The 22,377-nt window shown below is 42.5% G+C and overlaps 1 protein-coding gene across 1 annotated transcript in view; it reads left to right on the plus strand.

Moving 5' to 3' along the window:
- The first annotated feature begins 3,900 nt into the window (after positions 1-3,900).
- LOC123999237 (adenomatous polyposis coli protein-like) overlaps positions 3,901-22,377 on the plus strand; it is a 44,169-nt gene continuing 25,692 nt past the window's right edge. Inside the window, 7 exon segments of the mRNA XM_046304787.1 lie at positions 3,901-3,998; positions 7,932-8,084; positions 17,217-17,301; positions 17,390-17,585; positions 18,086-18,194; positions 18,357-18,473; positions 19,169-19,252. Of these exon segments, the coding sequence (XP_046160743.1) occupies positions 7,950-8,084; positions 17,217-17,301; positions 17,390-17,585; positions 18,086-18,194; positions 18,357-18,473; positions 19,169-19,252 (726 nt within the window). The 5' untranslated portion in view covers positions 3,901-3,998; positions 7,932-7,949.

Genomic DNA, 22,377 nt, shown 5'->3' on the forward strand with positions numbered 1-22,377 from the left:
ATTTACTCAGGTGTCAATTGACACTTTGCTAAGTCCCACCCCCCTTGGTTACCTCAGACAACATTTTCCCTGGAAGCCTCATTCCCCATTCAACTACTGGCAAAATTCCCCTCACAATGATCTCAAACTGTTGTTAATACACAATATAATTAAACGGACTACCTGTTGCTAATCAGGAGACTCTTGGGTATGTTGTGGTGGACTGTCATTACAATTGCTTTAAGGGAACATGGTTAAATCCTTGTAGTGTAGCTAGCACCTGAATGTCTAATAACTGTCGGCATGCAGCCGACAAACACTTTTGGAGCTAACTAGTGTTCTCATTGTATCCTGATTTCAACAGCAGATGAGTGTTATTCATAACATGGCTAACTTAGTTAGCTTACATTTTGGGGGGGAAAGTTAGGTGGTCAATAAGGGAAAGGGGGATACCTAGTCAGTTATGCATTCAACTGAAATGTCTTCCACATTTAACCCCCCTCTGAACCCCTCTTTGTCTTATCGACGTGGATGTCGATTACCGTAATTTCCGGACTATAAGCCGCTACTTTATTCCCACACTTTGAACCTTGTGGTTTATACAATGACGCGGCTAATTTATGGATTTTTCCTGCTTTCACAAGATTCATGCCACCAAAAAACTGAGCACTGTCACATAATGTGATGTAAATTGAGCATGCTCAAACTTCCCATCATTCTGATTACGGTAGTAATTTTGTCACCCTCATCATGGCAAAGACACGGAGAAATGCATATGATGCAGCTTTCAAGTTGAAGGCGATCGATCTGGCTGTTGGAAAAGGAAATAGAGCTGCTGCATGGGAGCTTGGCCTTAATGAGTCGATAAGACGTTGGAAACAGCAGCGTGAGGAACTGACTCAGTGCAGAAAGACAACAAAAGTTTTCAGAGGGAAGAAAAGCAGATGGCCCAAAGTATTTGCAGCCACTCGACATCAGTGTAAATCGTGCATTTAAGGTGGCGCTCCTTGTTCAGTGGGAGGCTTGGATGACAAGTGGGGAGAAATCCCTCACTAAAACGGGCCGCAGGCGAAGAGCATCTTATGGTCATGTCTGCCAGTGGGTCCTGACAGCGTGGAGCATTGTCAAAAAATCCACTATCATCAACGGGTTTTGAAAGGCTGGACTGCTGCTTGTTGAAGGGGCAGCATGAGCTCAGCAGGTTATTTGCCTCCGGATGAAAGTGACGAGAGCGACAATGAAAACGATCCAACATCGGATGAAGCAATTCTGAGGCTATTCAACTCCGACACCGCAGGAGATGACTTCAGTGGTTTCAGTGCACAGGAGGAGGAAGATAGTGACCAATGACTTTCTTGGTAGGCTACTGTTTTAATTTGTGTTACAAGCCGTGTTTCGTTTAAAGGTTGTGTAAAGTTCATTTGTTTCAATGTACCGGTAGGCACCTGCGGCTTATTGACACGTGCAGCTTATTTATGTACAAAATACATATTTGTTTAATAATTCAGTGGGTGCGGTTTATATTCAGGTGCGCTTAATAGTCCAGCAATTACGGTATCTATAATTGTGTGTTCTTTTAGTTAGGCTGTTCTGTACGATTCAAATTTGCATGTTTTTATTTGTCTCTTTATTTCCGTGGAACACTAAGCTAATTTGTTTAAACGGTTTATTTCATGTTTATGATGAGATCCTTTGTCTAACAGGCTGTCTAAGCTAATCCTCAAATCGCCTATTTGCTTAAGGTCGCAGTTGTTCTCAACTGGCCTACCTGTTTAAATAAAGGTGATTTAAAAAAAAGGTTTTTTTAATAAGGGCGGGTTAACCCAATTGTGCAGGTTAAATCAGTGTTTGGTTTTGGTCCTGGGTTTTTGCCACATATTTGTTTGTCACTATTGATTCTCTGGGTGTTATTTTTGTGTTGCTTTCAGATGTGTGGTGCCCCCTGCAACCCGGTCAATGGTGTGACCTTCAGGGCTCTTATATTTTCTTGAGTTTTCTCATGACATTCCTGGATTACTCATTATAGTAATAGTCCGACTTTAATCAACAAATATGATACAGTTAACGGTACACGACGGCGTCCATATCTGTCTGTGTTGGCAGAATCACTACACATCCCATGGACAGGCCCAGGCAATCAGAATTCGTTTTTCCCCATAAAAGGGCAATATTAGAGACTGAGATACTCCTCAGCAACACCCCTCCCCTTCCCCAGACGATCCCGCAGGTGAAGCCGGATGTTTAATTCCTGGGCTGGCGTGGTTACACGTTCTGTGGTTGAGGCCGGTTGGACGTACTGCCAAATTCTCTAAAAATTAAGTTGCAGGCAGTTTATGGAAGATAAATTAATTACATTTTATGGCAACTACTCTGGTGGACATTATTGCAGTCAGCATGCCAATTACACACTCCCTCAACATCTGTGGCATTGTGTTTTGTGACACAACTGCACATTTTAAAGTGGCCTGTTATTGTCTCCAGCACAAGGTGCACCTATGTAATGACTGCTGTTTTATCAGCTTCTTGATATGCCACCTGTGGATTGATTATCTTGGTAAATGAAAAAATTGCTCATTGACAGGGATGTAAACACATTTGTGCACAACATTTTTAGAGAATTAAGCTTTGTGTGTGGAAAATGTCTGCGTTTTATTTCAGTTTCATGAGCTTTGCATGTTGCATTTGTAGTTTTAACATAACAAAGCGACCCTAGAATAATTAGCCTAAACAATAAATAGTGTTCCATGTCAGCAATTGCATTAACAAATGCATTCAACTGGTTTTAGTCTTTGCTGTAATAAAGGCTTTACAAAAAACAATGTTATAACACTGGTATGCTTATCATTTATTTGGTTTTTGCATTCATTGTTTACATTCTTTGATCGCCAGTAGGTTCCACAACTAATCACATTTTTTACACAATTTATTCCCCTTTCTGTCCTGAGCAACCAGTAAACATTCCCCTGTTTCAAGTTTATTTGTCACGTCCTCTGCATCTAATATGCTGTTAGTGTTCTGAGTTTGTCATAAACAATTTGATGTGATAGACTAAGTCAGGCCCCATTGGTCACGTGCATGGATTGTGATGCATACACATGCCGCGTAAAGAGAGCAAGTTTTGAGGGAATAGGGAATGTTTTTCTCCTGAACAAATTAGGGATTTCGATAACAGAACTTTTCAGTCAGAAATGGCTGTAATTATGTTACAGCTTCAGCAACACGGACAGAGCGATGAACACTTGATGTTCTGTGGTGGCCACTGCAGCAGGGAGGAAAGCCCTAGTTAAATAGCAATGACATCCTTTGCCACTTATCTTACAACATATCTCAAACCAGTCAAACTATTCAACCAAACAATAAATTAATACATTAAGTTTCTTACCAGCAAATTTCTAAGTTACACATTTATTGTAAAACCAGTAAAGGAGTTTTGAAGCTGAGGGTTCAGTATTTATGAAGTTTGGTAATTAATACGAAAACTAGCATAGTTCAGCTAGTTTAGCCAGGGAAAAAGAGTTTGGGCCTGGTGCACATGTGCAACAGCTGGGCGCACGTATGCGCACTAGGCTAATTCAGGAGACTGAAGGGGAAACATTTGATTTAAACAATTCAGAAACAAATGGATGACTTATATTAAGGAGAGCAACTTCACAAACAACCCTGAAATCAGATGTAATTTTCAACAGTAAAACTAAGCTTAAAATTGTATTTGTGTGAACCTGAAGCCAGAAAATTGTGAATTCCCCTCTGGACACGGTGGACTCCTCACCGCTTTAAGTGCCTGAATTGAGTCGGCTGGGAGAAGCAGCTGTGCCACAGAGCTGGAAGCCAGCCAGCACCGGTCACTGCAGAACCAGCCACGGAAACAGCAGAACAGGGCTGTCCCTGCCTGATCCTCGCTGCCAGGCGATTGGCTGTACCGAGTGGTCATGTGACCGGGTGCTGGCTGGATGTGCTTTCAGCATCGGACACAGTTGAGAAGGAGATGGGATGGACACTGTCACTGCTATCGAAATGGGGTAAGGTTTTGCTTTTTCAATTATTGAATATACCCCCACTTCTCCTTTCTACAACGGACAAAAATTGAGACGTTTTTAAAAATTCTGTCAATGGGGATTAGGGGCAGGCAGGGAGCTCCTGGGGGAATAATGGTGTGTTTGTGTGAATAGCGAGGCGTAGCCGCTAAGCCTTTTGGAGGGAGAGACTTCTGCTTAGCCTAGCTACCGGTTATGCTCCAACAAAGCAGACGTGTCATTGTGACTGTGCGATGCTGTCTTTCTTTGGACGCTGTAGGGTTGCTATGGGGTCAGTCTGACAGTGGCTGTGTCGTCTTTGTCTGTGTTGACGTCGTCATTGGTTAATCCCTGGTTGTATTGTGCTGTGAAGGGCTGGGTTAGTTGGGTTGTGTGTGTGAGCTCACACCACTGTCTGCCTACTTTTTCTTTGTGGTGTCAAGGGAAGGGCATTTGTCGCTCAGCAGCTGACTGCTGGGGTTTTTCTGGTTTAGCTATCTGCTGAGGGGGGGGGGGGGGTCTCCATCCATAGTGTGTTTCTCTCTCTCACAGACACACACCCTTTCACAGATTCACAAAAATCCTCATCCATCCAGTGCAGTGCTACGTTCACTGCCAGTGTTAGACGAAAGGTAAATGTGAGCGCCTGCCTGGTTGTTTTATCGTGTCACGATGGAATCCTCATTTTCGATAGAGGAAGATGTTAATTTAGAGAATTGGACACGAGGAGGATTTGTCATTTTCATTATACATTTTAATGCACCAGGAAGCATCAACCTGCAAAATGGATACCCAGAATTAGCCAATTTAAGGGGAGGATGTATTTTGAGAACATTGATGCAATATTCATGAGGTAGAAAGAGGATGCAGTCCCCTTCTTTCTCAGCCCCTGCTCTGTTCTTTTCAATCATTTGTTCATTCCCCCCTTCGTGTTTCTTCTCGCTCGCGCCCCCTTCAAACCCTTTTGTAGGCAAAATTTGACAGGTTTAGCATATATGGTGCCAGTAGCGGTTTGCTTTGTTCAATGTTGTGTTGCTTTGTTTTCTCTATCTAGAGATATTACTGACTGATTTTTAGTGGGCTGAGTTCTGTGGGTGTATAGCTACATGATGCAGAGGGAGAGGACATGGTAAGATTCTAGATTATTTTAATTTTTTTAAACTTGCAAGCTTTGTGTGTATTGTACTGTTACAGCATACACATTGTATCCGTTGAATTTAATTGTACTAAAAAAAATGTTTTGATTTCATCCATGACCTAGCCTACGTTTACTGCACACTAGCGAATGACCGAGGAAGAGTGATCAATGTTGTCTACTAGCCTAATTAAAATAACAGCGCATTAGTCTAATATCTGGAGGAAATACATTTTGTGAAATATAGGTTAAAACTGTACAGTAAGGGGCAGGAGAAGTAGCCTAATACGGAAATGGTGTGGTGATGACAGGGAGCTCATGCAGATGGGTCTAACTGATATGATTCTGAACTGATGTGGATGTTGACGCAATTGATAATGCAATTATGAAACTGATATAAGCCTATGGAGTTGTGTAATTTTTAATACAATTTGTGTAATTGTAGCCTACCTTCCTGCCAGATATCTATAACAGCCATATTCACTATAATACTAGAGTATTTGTTGATAGTACACTATGGCACAGTACAATGATCATTGTAGCATTGCAACCTCATTCTGTATCCCATCCTTCCTCATAGTCAGCAGTTGTAGACGCTGGCTGTTAAATGATGGTGATGATAAGCTCTCTTTTATGGCGTAGGCTAGAATTGAATCTCCAAAATGGCTGCCAATTGAACTACTTCAGTCTGCATCTGCCAACAGGGGCTTGTCTTTTGGCTCACCTTCTGCAGTTCTCCACTGTATTGTAAATGCATGAAGTGGCAGGGTATCCATACAAACTTTTTTTTTTAAATACACATCCCCGAACCAATTTCGGTTACCCCTTTGCATCAATAGATATAGAACCCTGATATGTGTTCATTAGCCAGTGCATTGACAGAACTCACAGGGTGATTCTGGAACGCTGTCTTGTGTTTTTCTCTACCCGTCCTGTGTATAGGATACAGCCTAGTGAGGGCATTATTGACATTTTGGGACAGACTCGCTGCCCAATCAACCCAGCCTAGTTGACTCACTGAATTCGATTGGCGCCTCATTGAATCTTTGGCAAACAAATGTTGCTCTAGTCTAGGGAACCAGGACATTGTGTCAAACAAACCAATATCATGGTTCTGAATTACTAATATTGCACTGTGAAGTTGATTGTTTAGTCAATGTCGACCAGGGGATATAAGCCACTGTTAAGGTTAGTTAGTTAGGGCTGAATGCTTCTGCCGGAGTCTGTTCTAGTGGTAGCATTGCTAAAGAGTTCCAAAGAGTAAGCGTTCATGCCAAGGCCTTTGCTGATATTTAACATGTCACTCACTGATCATTTGGTATCCAAAGCATTTTTTATACATTTTCCACCTCAATGATCCAGTTACTACTCATCCCCCGCTTGCTTGCCTCCTACCCTCTACATGATGGATGATCTAAAAATAAAAACTTTTCCTCAGCAAGACAAACGAGTCTCCCCCCTCTGTCATGTAGAGTTGTCTTCATAGGGCTGTAGGGGGCTCTGTGGGGCGTGAGTAATGGTGTTCCCTTAGCTGGCCGACTACATCTTCGGTCCTCTAGATCCTCTCTTCTCAGCTGCTCTCAGAGAAACCCAAGTTAACACATTAGTAAACCACAGCCTGCCCTACTCATAGTAGATGCAATGCACAGTCTCTGTGGTATGGTCCTTGCAAACGTTGTTGGTTGCAGTAGATGGCAGAGATTTTTAGTTGCATTAACAAGGAGTATAGTGTAAACCGTGCTCATTTTGGCCTAGGCTTAAATTGTACAGATGTGGTCAGTGAACATGTGTGATATGGATTATCAGTGTTGGAGGATGAGGTTAATATTGAAAATATAATTCTAATCTATTGGACTTTGTGGTGTTTAGACAATGCCATGTGCATTGAGATTTCAGTGGATGGATATCAGTGGTAGTTGGCCATGAACCATTTGACAGGTGGTATGGCAAGAGATGGTATGGCACTGTTGTTCTCTGGCTGTAGCTTCACAGTGGTGGACTGGATGTCTGTCAGCTGGAGACTTGGAAAAATTGGACCTTGCATTTAATCCTCTTTTTTTGTCTTTGTTCTTGCATCTAAACAAAATGAATGTTTCTCAATATTTTTTGCTAAAATGTAGGCTAATAACTACGCTATTATTGAACGGTTATCGTAATTATGATGATCACTTCTTCCATCAACCGTTTGTCTGATAAAAATCCTTGTTAAAAAATTAAATGCAGTTAAGCTAGTCCAACCACTGACACGGCTTGTAAAATCTGCCCAGGCATGAATTAACAAGCCTAATGTTTTTAAAACCTTTTTGAATTGCTCTTAACCCAAAGCCATGTAAGGCATTTGCAACTCTTATTCTCCAGATCTTATTCTCAACTGTTTTTCATAAAATCTTGTGTACTGCTTTTTGTTTTAATGTGACTTGCTTTGGCCCTCGCAACTGGCCTCGTCTTAAGTCCTGCCGCTCTGATTGAAAAAGGTTTTAATTCTTAGAACCTTTGCTGAACTGTAATTTTCCAATGTAATGGTCGAGAATATGATGCTATAAATGTATCAAGGCTTTTTAATGCCCATTTTAGTCAAAGGGTATGTATACCTTCCGAATGCACTGTATTACAGACTCTTTCTATGAAGAGCTGGATATTAACTGACCATAATGTAGCCTAGCTTAATTATATCCATCAATCAAATGTAGGCTTCCAGATTAATTGTGATTGAGGCGGTATGTCTGTTTTTATGGGCAATTTTCCAGTGCAAGTAGGAGTTGATTCAACCTTATTAACCATTGTTAATGTGTTGTTTTCCTTAGGTCAAGAGGTAGTCCAAGATGGCTGCAGCGTCTTATGATCAGCTGCTGAAGCAAGTGGAGGCACTGAAGATGGAGAACTCCAACCTTCGACAAGAGCTTGAGGACAACTCCAACCACTTGAACAAACTGGAGACTGAAGCCTCAAATATGAAGGTAATCAGACCTCTTCTATGGTACACTAAGAACCCTGTGTCGAAGGTCGTGTTCAATATGTCGCATTTGGTCGAAGGTCGTTAATTATGGCACATGTAGCAAAACATTTAGCTATGTAAACTGACTTTTCTTATTTGAGAGGTACAGACAAAGCATTTCTGATTCATGTCTACTGAACACAAGCCAGCTTTTCCTCTTCACTCAAATGCTTGTACCAACTCAGTGACCTTAGTGTCCACTATAGGTCGACTGATTATGATTTTTCAACGCCGATACGGATACCAATTATTGGAGGACCAAAAAAGCCGATGCCGATAATTTTTTTTAAAGAAGGGGGGAAAAGTATTTGTAATAATTACAATTACAACAATACTGAATGAACACTTATTTTAACTTAATATAATACCTCAATTAAATAAATTTAGCCTCAAATAAATGATACATGTTCAATTTGGTTTAAATAATGCAAGAACAAAGTGATGGAGAAGAAAGTAAAAGTGCAATATGTGCAATGTAAAAAAGCTAATGTTTAAGTTCCTTGCTCAGAACATGAGAACATATGAAAGTTGGTGGTTCCTTTTAACATGAGTCTTCAATTTTCCCAGGTAAGAAGTTTTAGTTTGTAGTTATAGGAATTATAGGACTATTTCTCTCTCTGTACGATTTGTAATTCACATACCTTTGACTATTGGATGTTCTTATAGGCACTTTAGTATTGCTAGTGTAACAGTATAGCTTCCGTCCCTCTCCTCACCCCTACCTGGGCTCGAACCAGGAACACATCGACAACAGCCACCCTCAAAGCAGCGTCACCCATGCAGAGCAAGGGGAACAACCACTCCAAGTCTCAGAGCGAGTGACGTTTGAAACGCTATTAGCGCGCACCCCGCTAACTAGCTAGCCATTTCACATCGGTTACACCAGCCTAATCTTGGGATTTGATAGGCTTGAAGTCATAAACAGCTCAATGCTTGAAGCACAGCGAAGAGCTGCTGGCAAAATGCACGAAGTGCTGTTTGAAAGAATGCTTACGAGCCTGCTGGTACTTCCCACCGCTCAAGTCAGACTGCTCTATCAAATCAGAGACTTAATTATAACATAGTAACACACAGAAATACGAGCCTTAGTTTCCGGATTCTACCATATTAATGACCTATCATCTCAAAAACAAGACGTTTATTCTTTCAGTGAAATACGGAACCGTTCCGTATTTTATCTAACGGGTGGCATCCCTAAGTCTAAATATTCCTCTTACATTGCACAACTTTCAATGTTTTGTCATAATTACGTAAAATTCTGGCAAATTGGGCAGCCCAAACTGTTGCATATATACTGACTCTGCGTGCAATGGGGCGGCAGGGTAGCCTAGTGGTTAGTGTTGGACTAGTAACCGAAAGGTTGCAAGTTCAAATCCCCGAGCTGACAAGGTACAAATCTGTCGTTCTGCCCCTGAACAGGCAGTTAACCCACTGTTCCTAGGCCGTCATTGAAAATAAGAATTTGTTCTTAACTGACTTGCCTAGTAAAATAAAGGTAAAATTAAAGTGACACAATTTTGCTTGGTTAATATTGCCTGCTAACCTGGATTTCTTTTAGCTAAATATGCAAGTTTAAAAATATATAATTCTGTGTATTGATTTTAAGAAATGCATTGATGTTTATGGTTAGGTACACATTGGAGCAACGACAGTCCTGTTTCCCCAATACCCACCGCATCGATTATATGCAACGCAGGACACACTAGATAACTACACATGGTTGATGATATTACTAGTTTAACTAGTGATTATGATTGATTGTTTTTTATAAGAAGTTTAATGCTAGCTAGCAACTTACCGTGACTTCTTACTGCATTTATGTTTACAATTTGTGTAACAGGCAGTCTCCTCGCGGAGAGCAATGTAATCAGGTGGTTAGAGTATTGGACTAGTTAACTGTAAGGTTGAGAGATTGAATCGCCGAGCTGACAAGGTACAAATCTGTCATTCTGCCCCTGAACAAGGCAGTTAACCCACTGTTCCTAGGCCGTCATTGAAAATAAGAATGTTATCTTAACTGACTTGCCTAGTTAAATAAAGGCATAAAAAAAATTGCCAAATCGGTGTCCAAAAATACTGATTGTTATGACAACTTAATCGGCCCTAATTAATCAGTCAACCTCTAGTGTCCACCCTGAGATTGGAAGGGTGTGATTTCAATCCCTGGCTGAGTCCTACCAAATACTATAAAAATGGGCATTCCACATTAAGGAGAGAGATCTGGGGTAAGGCGTCCTGTCCATGGGGTGTACTTGTACATTAAGCTTTCTTCACGCAACAGTCGTTACTGTGTTTGTCCCAGTTATTGCTTCACTCAGTAGGCTACATCAATCACAACAGTGGGATATTTCCCTAGGCAAAATCTTAGAACATAGTCTGTCTTCCAGCTTTGAACAACCAATGTGCCTGAAGTAAGGTGTTAGGGTTGAGTGCTCCGCTGAATTTTAGGAAGTCATTTAGACTCTCTAATCCGCTCACTCTCAATATAGGCCTAGCTATCGAGGAAGACACCATGATGTATCATGTATAGAAATGTTAGCTAGTATCCAAGACAGAAATAAATGTATCCTCCTCATCCTGTCAACATTCTCTCAAAACCCCTTCACAGGCCTCTCGCTCTCCCGACACATTCCCCTGTATTGCCACTCAAATTAGCCCTTCTGCTTCAACCTCCCTATCTGCATCCCAGAGTCGGTCTGTCTCTGAAAACGTTATTTGGCTGTCATCCTCTTTCCCTCAATTCCTCTCTAAGCCTATTGGAAAATGGGGGGGTTGAGGGAGGCCCCTTGGATCCTCTCCGCCAATACATTTTCATCGGAATTGAGGAAACGAGGACTGAGGAAGGAGTGATTTGGCGGTTAGTAACATTTTCAGACACCAGGACTCTGTTCACGAGAAGAGCTGTCATCCTGGGCTAGGCTGCTGAATCTCCCTTTCTCACACACACACACACACACACACACACACACACACACACACACACACACACACACACACACACACACACACACACACACACACACACACACACACACACACACACACACACACTCTCGTTGAATGTACCAGCCTGCTAGGTGCCGTTGCTTTAATTGGATGATGTGACCTGGCAGGCTGAGGCTTCAGGAGGTGATTTAAACTCCTCAGGCTTTTCTATTCTCACAGGAACATTTGGGTTCTCAACTATCTCTGTCAATGTCTTCTACCCCGCAATGCACCCTTGTGTAGTGAGTGGTGCCACCTCACATTAGGGAGCACTACTTTCTTAAATGTACGAGTGGCAGTGAATGTAGTGGACTACTCATTAGACCACAAACTAAGGACAAGAGACTGCAAATCCTTCCCTCAATCACAATTCAACCCTAGGGGTTGATACTCTGATCTTTTAAAATACCTAGGGTGTATGGGCTAGGGGTTAATACACTGATCTATTAAAAGGCCTAGTTGCTTTTGTAGAGTGTTTCCTGGTAATGAGGGAATGAGTGTCACCGTGGAAGGACTCACAGCGTGTTGGGACTGGGTGAGGTATATGTTTGGTGCAGGCTTAGTCAGTATTAGTTATTAGTAATTTCTGGGAAGCATCTTAATGTGAGCAACACTGACACATACTTTATGTGAGACTGTACTGACTTTCCAGTAGCATTGGAGCTGGTTGAGGTTTCTCTCCCACTTTTGGGCATTTCAAATGAGGGGTTCTGCTCTGCCCTTGTCTGAGGAGAGTCCTACTCTGTGAATAGCCTAACACTGATTATGCATCCTTTATCTCAGTATGTTTGGAGCTGGGTTTGAGGTTAGCCTGATTCTCACTTTTGGGGGCGTCTGACTGCTCTACTCTTAGACTGGCACATTCAGCACTGCTGCTAAGCTATCTATTAACAATGCACCCCATCAGCTCCGCTCTGCCTCTGCATCCGCTCTGGCTCAAATTGAAAACCTGCCAACTCATTCAGTTTAGTAAGCCACGGGCTAGGCTACCTGCTACTCTGCAGTCTGATATTTCATGTTGGAGGGAGGTGGCTGTTGCACACCCCTTTGTGCTGCTGCAGATACAGAACCAGCCTGGGTTTAGCTTAGGGATTTATCTGGCACTAGCTTAAGGAGAGCAACGGGGTGAGAATGATTTTAAAAAATAGATATATAAAAAAAAATGAATATCATTTCTGCCTTTGCAGCAACGACGCCATCCATTGTGTTGACCTGTATTGTTGAGAAATCCTTCCTGGACTGTGAACTATAGTGTTGGAAGTTAGGTTCCTGCATCCTGCAATGCTTACTTAATAGAGTTTAGCTTAATGCTTATTGTAAGTGGGCTGTTTTGTTGGTTAATGGTAGCCTAAGTAAGAATAAACTCTAAAGTACTGTAATGCAATGTTTCTATATAGTCTAAATAGGGGGAAGGGCTATCATTTGCAACCAAGTGAGAATTATTAGGCCTATCTTGTGGGAAAATGGTCTGTTAGTATTCCTTACAGGGGAGAACCCCTGTTGAGATCATAAAAGATTAATCATAAATAATGAGATTATTTAGGGGGTAAATAATGATATTTATGACTAATGGATGAAATTTAAAGACAGTCTGCCTTTTCCCTTTGTGCTAATCATTTTCATATTCATCAGAAACCCTATCTCCCTCTGGCACTTTGAGATCGATGTCGGCTGCTTGCTCCCTCTCGCTCCCTCTCGCTCCCTCTCGCTCCCTCTCGCTCCCTCTCGCTCCCTCTCGCTCCCTCTCGCTCCCTCTCGCTCCCTCTCGCTCCCTCTCGCTCGCTCTCGCTCCTCTCGCTCGCTCTCGCTCCCTCTCGCTCGCTCTCGCTCGCTCTGCTCTCAGACGCTCCATTCCCTCTGCACTTTGGGGAAAGCTGTCTTTTTTTAGCGTCTCTCTCCCTTCCTCTCCCTTCCTCTCATTGTATCTGATGAATGCGCCTCTCTCAGTTCCGACATCCAGACATTTCCTCTCTCCTCGGGGCTCAGGGTCTGTGTCCCAAATTGCACAATGTTTCCCTTTTATAGTGCACTACTTTTGACTATGACCCATAGGGTGCACTATATAGGGAATGGGGTGCCATTTGGGACACAAACAGGCTGTCACAGGCTCACAGCTGCAGGGAGACCAGAGGAGAGCATGAACAACGGCCTCTCCATCAATGAGCACTGAGCATGCTTCCTCTCTCCTACACACCAAGCCAATTACACACAGCACAACAAGAGCTCAATTTCAGTTCAATAATTATGTTTACGAGCACGCGCACTCACACACGCACAGACACATCGAATTGTACTTGCATCTTATGTAACCCAGTTCTAACATAAACCATACAGCTTTAGATGAGCACTAAACCTCTATAAATCCTCAGTCATTCCATCCTGTATGTGGAAAGGGATGCTATAAAGTGACATTTTGCATTTGATATCTCATGTTTCTGGCAGAAAGTTTCTTCATAAGTTACTAGTGAAATTGAAATGTCCTTTTGTGGGATCAATACTAGTGGCTCATTCCACAACATAATAGTGTAATAGTGCCACTGGGTTAGTTGAAACATTCTTAGTTCTCAGAACAGACAGGTTATGATTTAAGCTTTCTACTTTACGCACATCTTGGTACTTTTATTGTGAAAAGTTCAGACCTGGCTACTTGCATAAGTGTAAAATATTTGGGGCCCTGAATCTCCTAGGTTTTTTAGGAATCCACTTTGTTTAGCAGAAAAGTTTAATCAAGGAGTTTCAGACATGGAAATTAGGGTTTCCAATCAATGAATAGCTTTTGAACAAAACAAAACACCCCCCTTTCCTATATTTTTTACCATGCTTTTTTTCTATTTTGAGAAGTCTTTCTGGTGGATTATCATCCTAAAACTACCCAACAGGAATCTGTGGTGGTCTGGGTCTCTCGTTAAGTACAGCCTAGTTAGTAAGGTTACTTCACACATTAGTGTTCTAATTTAAACCCTCCAGGCCTGCCTTCCCTTGACATCAATGCTTGTTTTTTCCTTATTACACACCACATGCTTAACAACAACAATATTGCATTCTCAAGGACAGTCTACCTTTTTCCAGTAAGAGTGCAATACAAAAGCCGGACATAGCATGGTTCAGGGCCTCATGGGAGCCCAGCTCAGATGAAACCAGAGCCTAATGAGAATGAGAGACTGGCTGGGTGGGTTTTGGCTCTGCAGATGGGTACTTTTACAGCATTGATTTGAGTTACTAGGACTATTGGATGACTATTTTAAAGCCTGTGTGTGTGTGTAAGGTATGCAGGACACTCAAACACTGCAGGGTTGCACAGGTTTTCTAGCCCGTCTCTCTGTTGGATTTGTTTATTAGGGAAGAGTGTGTCCATTTTCCCATTTCAGATTGGGCAAACGCATCCAGAATTCTGAGACTTGGACAGCAGTTGACTAAAAATATAATTTAACGAGAGTTGACAACTTGACTTGGTATGGATGTGGCAGCTTCAAAGTTTCCTTTTTTATTTGGTTATCCAACTAATTGAAGTAAGTTCAGACTTGATTGCATGTCCTCAATTTAATTTACTCTCAATGGCCCCATGGTTATTTGTTTTTTATAGGTCTTTTTATAGGCCAGATCAATCTATATGGATTCTCCTCTTGGTCTTGAATTTACGGTCAGCTAGTAGTCTACGTTATAAATGAGCTGTATTCTATTCACATTAGCATCAACATGTCCGTCACCCCCAATGGTTGAATAGAGGAGTGGTTCTGCTAGGAACTTCTGTGAATAGAATGAGGGGCTCTTTATCATATGATCCCAGCCTGATAATGCAGCCGTTGTGTGGTGTGTCTAGACGTCACACATGCTTTACAGAGCAAGGGAGAGAGGGAGCGCATCGCACAGTCAGGGCTGTGTGTTTTTGTTTCCTGCCGTCCAGCCCTTCCGTCTGACCCCCTTTCAGCCTGCTCATCGATGCATGGGCCAGGGTCAGAGGTCACAGGGTAGAGGTTGGCGGACACTGTGACCGTCCGGGTCATGCGTTGGTTACGTTGTGAGTTACCCTTCAATCTAAGGGGAAGCAGCTGTATGGACATAGCCTCTTGATGGCCCCTGGTCTCTGACTGACTGAGACGGGACAGGCAGGGTGGAAGGAAAACCCTGTTCTGTTTTCTGAGCTGGAGCCGTGTTGTCGCCGGACATCGCTTTGATGCTTTGCTCTCCTCTCGGACTCACTGGAGGACAGGAGAATACTCTTTCTATTCCACTTGAAAAATAAAATAAGTTAACGAACTGTTCAACCTGGAAATACTTTTTATCTAACTTTTGATTTAATGACCCACAGTTAATATAAAGTCCAGATTGGTTGAAGGATTCTGCCTGCTGTGGAGACTACCACTGCTGCTACAGCTGTAGTACTGTACTCTAGGATTCCTGAGCTATATGGACATGATCGTATCCAGCCTATCGTTCGCTATGCTGTATCCTTCTGATTATAGGCCTAGTTTTAACGCTGGATTTATTATTCTCCTCTGGAAGTATGCCTTTCCACCATTCACTCTGTCACCGTTGTAGGTTCATTATGGTAAGTATTAGTCCTCCTGCAGCAAGCCAGTTTCAATAGGCTAATCAAGTTCATGATCTTTTTCCAGTCATGTTTTGTAGAGCTGAGCGGTTAACTGATTATGGACGGGACACGTAGTTAAACAAACCCTTAGAGGGATCAAGATCTAAGTTCTTCATAATGTGTTGTATATTATTTCAAGTAGGTTCAGAGTTCTATTTGGAGATAGGACATTACACCATTAAAGTGACCAGACTTTTTGCATTTGTGGATGTAGGCCTACAGCTAACAATGTATTGCTACTGTATGTCTTTGGGTTGGTTGTCTGTGAAAAGGCTACAGATTAAGATGCATATACGACTATGCAGAGACCTTCACTGAAAGGATGGGATAAGATGTCCATAGGAGGAGAAAAAGTGCTCAAGGATAGCAATGTCATTGGTTGACTGAAGAGTAGAGTTCACTGAGAACAATATCAAGTCTAAAGAAAAGGGTCTCTCCCTTCAAGGTAAAGTCACTGATGCCCTCAAGGGGCCAGTTCTTAGAAAGCCATTAGTGGCATGCTCATTAGGAACAGAGAAACTTAGGGTCCAACCTACAATACAGTACTGGATTTAATTTCTCCCCAATTTCGTGGTATCCATTTGGTCGTTAGTTTGTCCCATTGCGGCAACTCCCGTACAGACTCGGGAGAGGTGAAGGCCGAGAGCCGTGCGTCCTCCGAAACACGACTCAGCCAAGCTGCACTGCTTCTTGACACAATGCCCGCTTAATCCGGAAGCCAGCCTCACCAATGTGTCAGAAAACATTGTACACCTGGCAACCGTGTCACCATACATGCGCCCGGCCCGCCACAAGGAGTCGCGAGAGCGCGATGGGACAAGTACATCCCGGCCAGCCAAACCCTTCCCTAACCCGGACGACGCAGGGCCAATTGTGCTCCACCCCATGGGTCTCCCGGTCGCGGCCGGCTGCGAGAGAGCCTGGATTCGAACCGGGATTTCTAGTGGCTCAGCTAGCACTGTGATGTGCCTTAGACTACTGCGCCACTCGGAGGCCTATAGCTCCATTCTTGTGTATTTTATTCCTCTTGCGTTACCATTTTTTATTATGGTTTATAAACCGCATCATTGTGAAAGGCTCATAAGCAAGCATTTCACGGTAAAGTCTGAACCAGTTGTATTCGGCTCATGTGACAAATTAAATTTGATCGTTTTTTGATGTTACATCAAAGCCAGTGGTTGGATGTTTTTCCTCTCACTGTTCTACCCTGTCCATCAGGCAGCATGACCAACCACCGGTTCCTTGTCTCTGGGATGGGATAGTGGTGGGGGGGTTGGGGCAAACGTTCTATTTTGCACTGCAGTGGGCCAGTAGGTTTGGCTAGACTTTTTTTACAGGTGTGAATGGACTTTAACTTTGTTTTTGTGGCTTAAATGTTTTTGTTTTTAAACTAAAAGAACATTGCTGTTCTTTCCTTTGGAAGTGTGTGTGTGCACCTAGATATTGTTCAGTGCTCTTATTTGCGGTTGTGTGTTTACAAACAATATATTATAACCGATTGTTTTTCCTGTATTTCAGGAGGTGCTGAAACACATACAGGGAAGCATTGAAGAAGACTCTACCGATTCATCCGGACAAATCGATCTCCTAGAAAGACTGAAAGGTACGCATCACACATGGGGTGACAGAATTAGCTGGTTGAAATGTGTTCTATTAAATAACCTAAATTCTGATATTCCTTCCTCCGGTAGAAATTAGCCTGGATCCTAACACTTACCCAGGGGTGAAGCTGAGATCTCAGCCGTCTTCCATGCAGGGTTCAGGCTCTGGGCGTTCAGGGGACAGCAGCCCCAGCCCCATGGGTTCCTTGGGCTCCCTCCCCAAGAGAGGGCTGTCCAATGGGGGCAGAGACAGCGCTGGCTACCTGGAGGAGCTGGAGAAGGAGAAGTGAGCTCCTGCTTGCATTACTTTGTATTTTCACATTAGTTTGTCTTTGAGTAATGCAGGTTATACTTAGTCTCCATCCCAAAGGACACCCTATTCACTACATAGTGCAGTACCAGAGCCCTTTTCAGGCTATATAGCAAATAGGGTACCATGTGGGGGGCATTCACTGTGATTTACTGCTGCAATATTAATTGATGAGTGGTTTGCCTCTCTCCCGGCCAAATCACATTGAGTGCAATGGTGCAGTGTGAGGGCTTCAATCACACAGTACATCATGCTAACATTGTTAGGTTGCAAAGTGTATTCCTGGCATTAGTCACAGACAGGATGCATTAGGCGCTCATATTCAGGACACCTACCCTGTTTTATTCTGGTATGCTGTATATGTGTTTTTGTCTAGGGTCTTTGATCAGTTTACTTGGTCTGACTTCGGTCAGTTTTGAATTATATAAAAAAAAAACCTTTGTCTCTGATTGGTGCGGTTGTGTCTGTCTTGTCAGGTCCTTATTGATGGCGGAGCTGGAGAAAGAGGAGAAGAAGAAGGATCAGTATTACGCACAGCTGCAGAACCTCACCAAGAGGATCGACAGCCTACCACTGACTGAGAATGTAAGTGTTTATTTGTCGTTCAGCATTATGCAGGGCGTTGGGATGGAGTATAGTGACTTATAGATACTCCCAAAATATCATAACTGACTATGCAGATATCCTCTCTGCATTATTAAACATTTCGCCATGCCTGATGTCTGTTGATCCTGTTTGCGGTTGCAGCAGTTCTCCCTGCAGACGGATATGACCCGTAGGCAACTGGAGTACGAGGCGAGGCAGATCAGAGCTGCCATGGAGAAACAGCTGGGAACCTGCCAGGATATGGAGAAGAGGGCACAGGTCAGGGATGAGAGGAATTTGGGGCGGCAAGTAGCCTAGTGGTTAGAGTGTTGGGCCAGTAACAGAAAGGTTGCTGTATCGAATCCCTGAGCCGACAAGGTAAAAATATGTCGTTCTGCCCCTGTATAATAAGGCAGTTAGCCCAGTGTTCCCCGGTAGGCCGTCATTGTAAATAATATATTTTTCTTAACTGACTTGCCTAGTTAAATAAAGGTTAAAATGATGAATGCATACAGTGAAATGAAAGGGAGAGCAGGTAGAGAATTACATGTATAGGATGAGTCATTGATTAGGAAACATGCATACAGTAAGAACAGAATGGCCAGTAAGGATATTAAAGTAGGATGGATATGTAGGCAGTTGAGGTAGAACATTTAGTAAATTGACTTAGTTGTTAGAATTTTGTAATTCTAACTGGCGACCCTACACATTGACTCTACCGGTGCCCCCTGTATATAGTCTCGCTATTGTTGTTTTACTGCTGTTATTTAACTACTTGTTACTTTCATCTCTTGTCCGTATTTTTTAAAACTGCGTTGTTGGTTGGGGGCTCGTAAGTAGGAATTTCACTGTAAGGTCTACCTACACCTGTTGTATTCGGCACATGTGACTAATAAAATTTGATTTGGTAATTGTAATATCCGGTTATCATCCTCTGAGTGATTGCTTCCTGTAAATGTCCTGCTGTGTTTCAGGTGAGGGTGACTCGTATTCAGCAGATAGAGAAGGACATACTGAAGATCCAACAGCATGTCCAGTCTTCACCTGCAGAACCAGAGGTATGTGATACTCACCCCAGCCTCAGGTGTAATACACTAGAATGTACCTCTAGGCCTTGTTCTAGCTAGAATACAAAGAAAGTATTGCCGGAAACAATAGTGGTACCGAATTTCGCACTGTAAATATATTTAGGGCTGGTTTCCCGGACACATTATTCCTATTTAAAATGACTAATGTCCTTTGATTTGTCTGGGACTAAGCATAATCTGTATCTGGGAAACCAGCCCTAAATGTATTTACAGTGAATTCTGGCAATACTTTTTCTGTATTCTGGCTAATGCCTGGCCTGTGTGGACATCTCCATTTCAACAGGCATTCTGTGGGAACAGTCTGTTGGCTTTGAGTCATGTAAAGAACCAAAAGCTGCTTACATCGGAGTGTCGTGCCATGTCAGTCAGCCATCCCATTTGCTGATATCCATTGAATTCTCGTTGTACTGGGTGCGCATTTCTATGCAATGGGGATTGATGCTTAGCCTCCATCCCTGCGTTACAGAGATGTCACATGGACAAGTGTACAATAATGCTTTGTTACTGATCCGATATGGTGATTTATCTGAACTGAACACACTGTCCTCTCTCATCCAATCATTTTGCAGTGTTCTGCTCCTCTAAACAAGAGCGTCATTTATTTACAGCGGCTCCTAAGAACACTACAATGCTGGAAGCAACTCTTGTTCCTTCCAGGTTTATAACTTCTGACCCTGATTCTGGGGGGTGAAATCAACCATAGGCGTTCTCCTGTCCTCTCTCCTTGTGTTAAATATGAAAAAGAGAGCTATTGAATGAATGACAAATTACTTTTTTTTTTTGTAAAATCGCCAGTTGGAAACCCATCCTGTATGGGATTAATTGACACACATTACAATAGTTCACTGATAATTTAGTGATAATTCTTCTTCCGGTGTTCTCTGCAGTGCTTTGCATAAAGAGGGGGGGGGGAATATATCAATACATAATAGTAAATAATATAATCAAAACTAATTATATCCCTGGAGCAGTAAACATATACATGCATACATACAGTCGTGGCCAAGTTTTTAGAATGACACAAATATTAATTTTCACAAAGTCTGCTGCCTCAGTTTGTATGATGGCAATTTGTATATACTCCAGAATGTTAGGAAGAGTGATCAGATGAATTGCAACGTCCCTCTTTGCCATGCAAATGAACTGAATCCCCCAAAAACATCCACTGCATTTCAGCCCTGCCACAAAAGGACCAGCTGAAATCATGTCAGTGATTCTCTCTTAAACCTCTGGCCTAGGGGGCGGTATTTTGACGTCTGGATGAAAAGCTTGCCTAAAGTAAACTGCCTGCTACTCAGGCCCAGAAGCTAGGATATGCATGTAATTGGTAGATTTGGATAGAAAACACTAAATGTCTAAAACGGTTAAAATAATGTCTGTGAATATAACAGAACTGAAATGGCAGGTGAAACCCTGAGGACAACCCCCCCCAAAAAACACAATTTCAGCATATCAAATCAAATCAAATTTTATTTGTCACATACACATGGTTAGCAGATGTTAATGCGAGTGTAGCGAAATGCTTGTGCTTCTAGTTCCGACAATGCAGTGATAACCAACAAGTAATCTAACTAACAATTCCAAAACTACTGTCTTATACACAGTGTAAGGGGATAAGGAACATGTACATAAGGATATATGAATGAGTGATGGTACAGAGCAGCATACAGTAGATGGTATCGAGTACAGTATATACATATGAGATGAGTGTGTAGACAAAGTAAACAAAGTGGCATAGTTAAAGTGGCTAGTGATACATGTGTTACATAAGGATGCAGTCGATGATGTAGAGTACAGTATATACATATGCATATGGGATGAATAATGTAGGGTAAGTAACATTATATAAGGTAGCATTGTTTAAAGTGGCTAGTGATATATTTACATTTCCCATCAATTCCCATTATTAAAATGGCTGGAGTTGGGTCAGTGTCAATGACAGTGTGTTGGCAGCAGCCACTCAGTGTTAGTGGTGGCTGTTTAACAGTCTGATGGCCTTGAGATAGAAGCTGTTTTTCAGTCTCTCGGTCCCAGCTTTGATGCACCTGTACTGACCTCGCCTTCTGGATGATAGCGGGGTGAACAGGCAGTGGTTCGGGTGGTTGATGTCCTTTATGATCTTTATGGCCTTCCTGTAACAACGGGTGGTGTAGGTGTCCTGGAGGGCAGGTAGTTTGCCCCCGGTGATGCGTTGTGCAGTCCTCACTACCCTCTGGAGAGCCTTACGGTTGAGGGCGGAGCAGTTGCCGTACCAGGCGGTGATACAGCCCGCCGGGATGCTCTCGATTGTGCATCTGTAGAAGTTTGTGAGTGCTTTTGGTGACAAGCCAAATTTCTTCACTGATTTCAATGGCTGGCACTTTTATTATAGGGCGAAATCCTCCCCGATTGCAGTTCCTAGGGCTTCCACAAGATGTCAACAGTCTTTAGAAAGAGTTTCATGCTGGTTTTTGGGAAAATGAGAGAAGTTGTAATTTTTCTAGGCGGCTCCCATTTTAGCTGTAGTTTTTCCTAGCGTGTGGAGAAAAGCTTCTTTGTTATTTATCTCCGGTAAAGACAATAACGATTCTCAGTCTTAAATTTTATACTTTATTTCCTGTATTAGGGTACCTAAGGTTTGATTATAAACGTTGATTGACTTGTTTGGATAAGTTTGTTGGTAATGTTTGGGATTCATTTTGTATGCATTTTGAAGGAGGGAAGCTGGGTGGATTATTGACTGAAGTGCGCCAGCTAATTTATCTATTTTTACCAGGTAAGTTGATTGAGAACACTTCTTATTTGCAGCTATGACCTGGGGAATAGTTACAGGGGAGAGGGGAATGAATGAGCCAACTGTAAACTGGGGATTATTAGGTGACCGTGATGGTTCGAGGGCCAGTTTGGGAATTTAGCCAGGACACCGGGGTTAAACACCCCTACTCTTACAATAAATGCCATAGGCTCTTTAACCTCTTGCTCCTACACGACACGCAGGCGTCCCATCTAGACATCTGGAAATGCAAATGCGCTACGCTAAATGCTAATAGCTCTCGTTAAAACTCAAACGTTCATTAAAATACACATGCAGGGTACTGAATTAAAGCTACACTCGT

Source organism: Oncorhynchus gorbuscha, linkage group LG16 (assembly GCF_021184085.1).
Source record: "Oncorhynchus gorbuscha isolate QuinsamMale2020 ecotype Even-year linkage group LG16, OgorEven_v1.0, whole genome shotgun sequence".
Classification (NCBI taxonomy): Eukaryota; Metazoa; Chordata; class Actinopteri; order Salmoniformes; family Salmonidae; genus Oncorhynchus; species Oncorhynchus gorbuscha.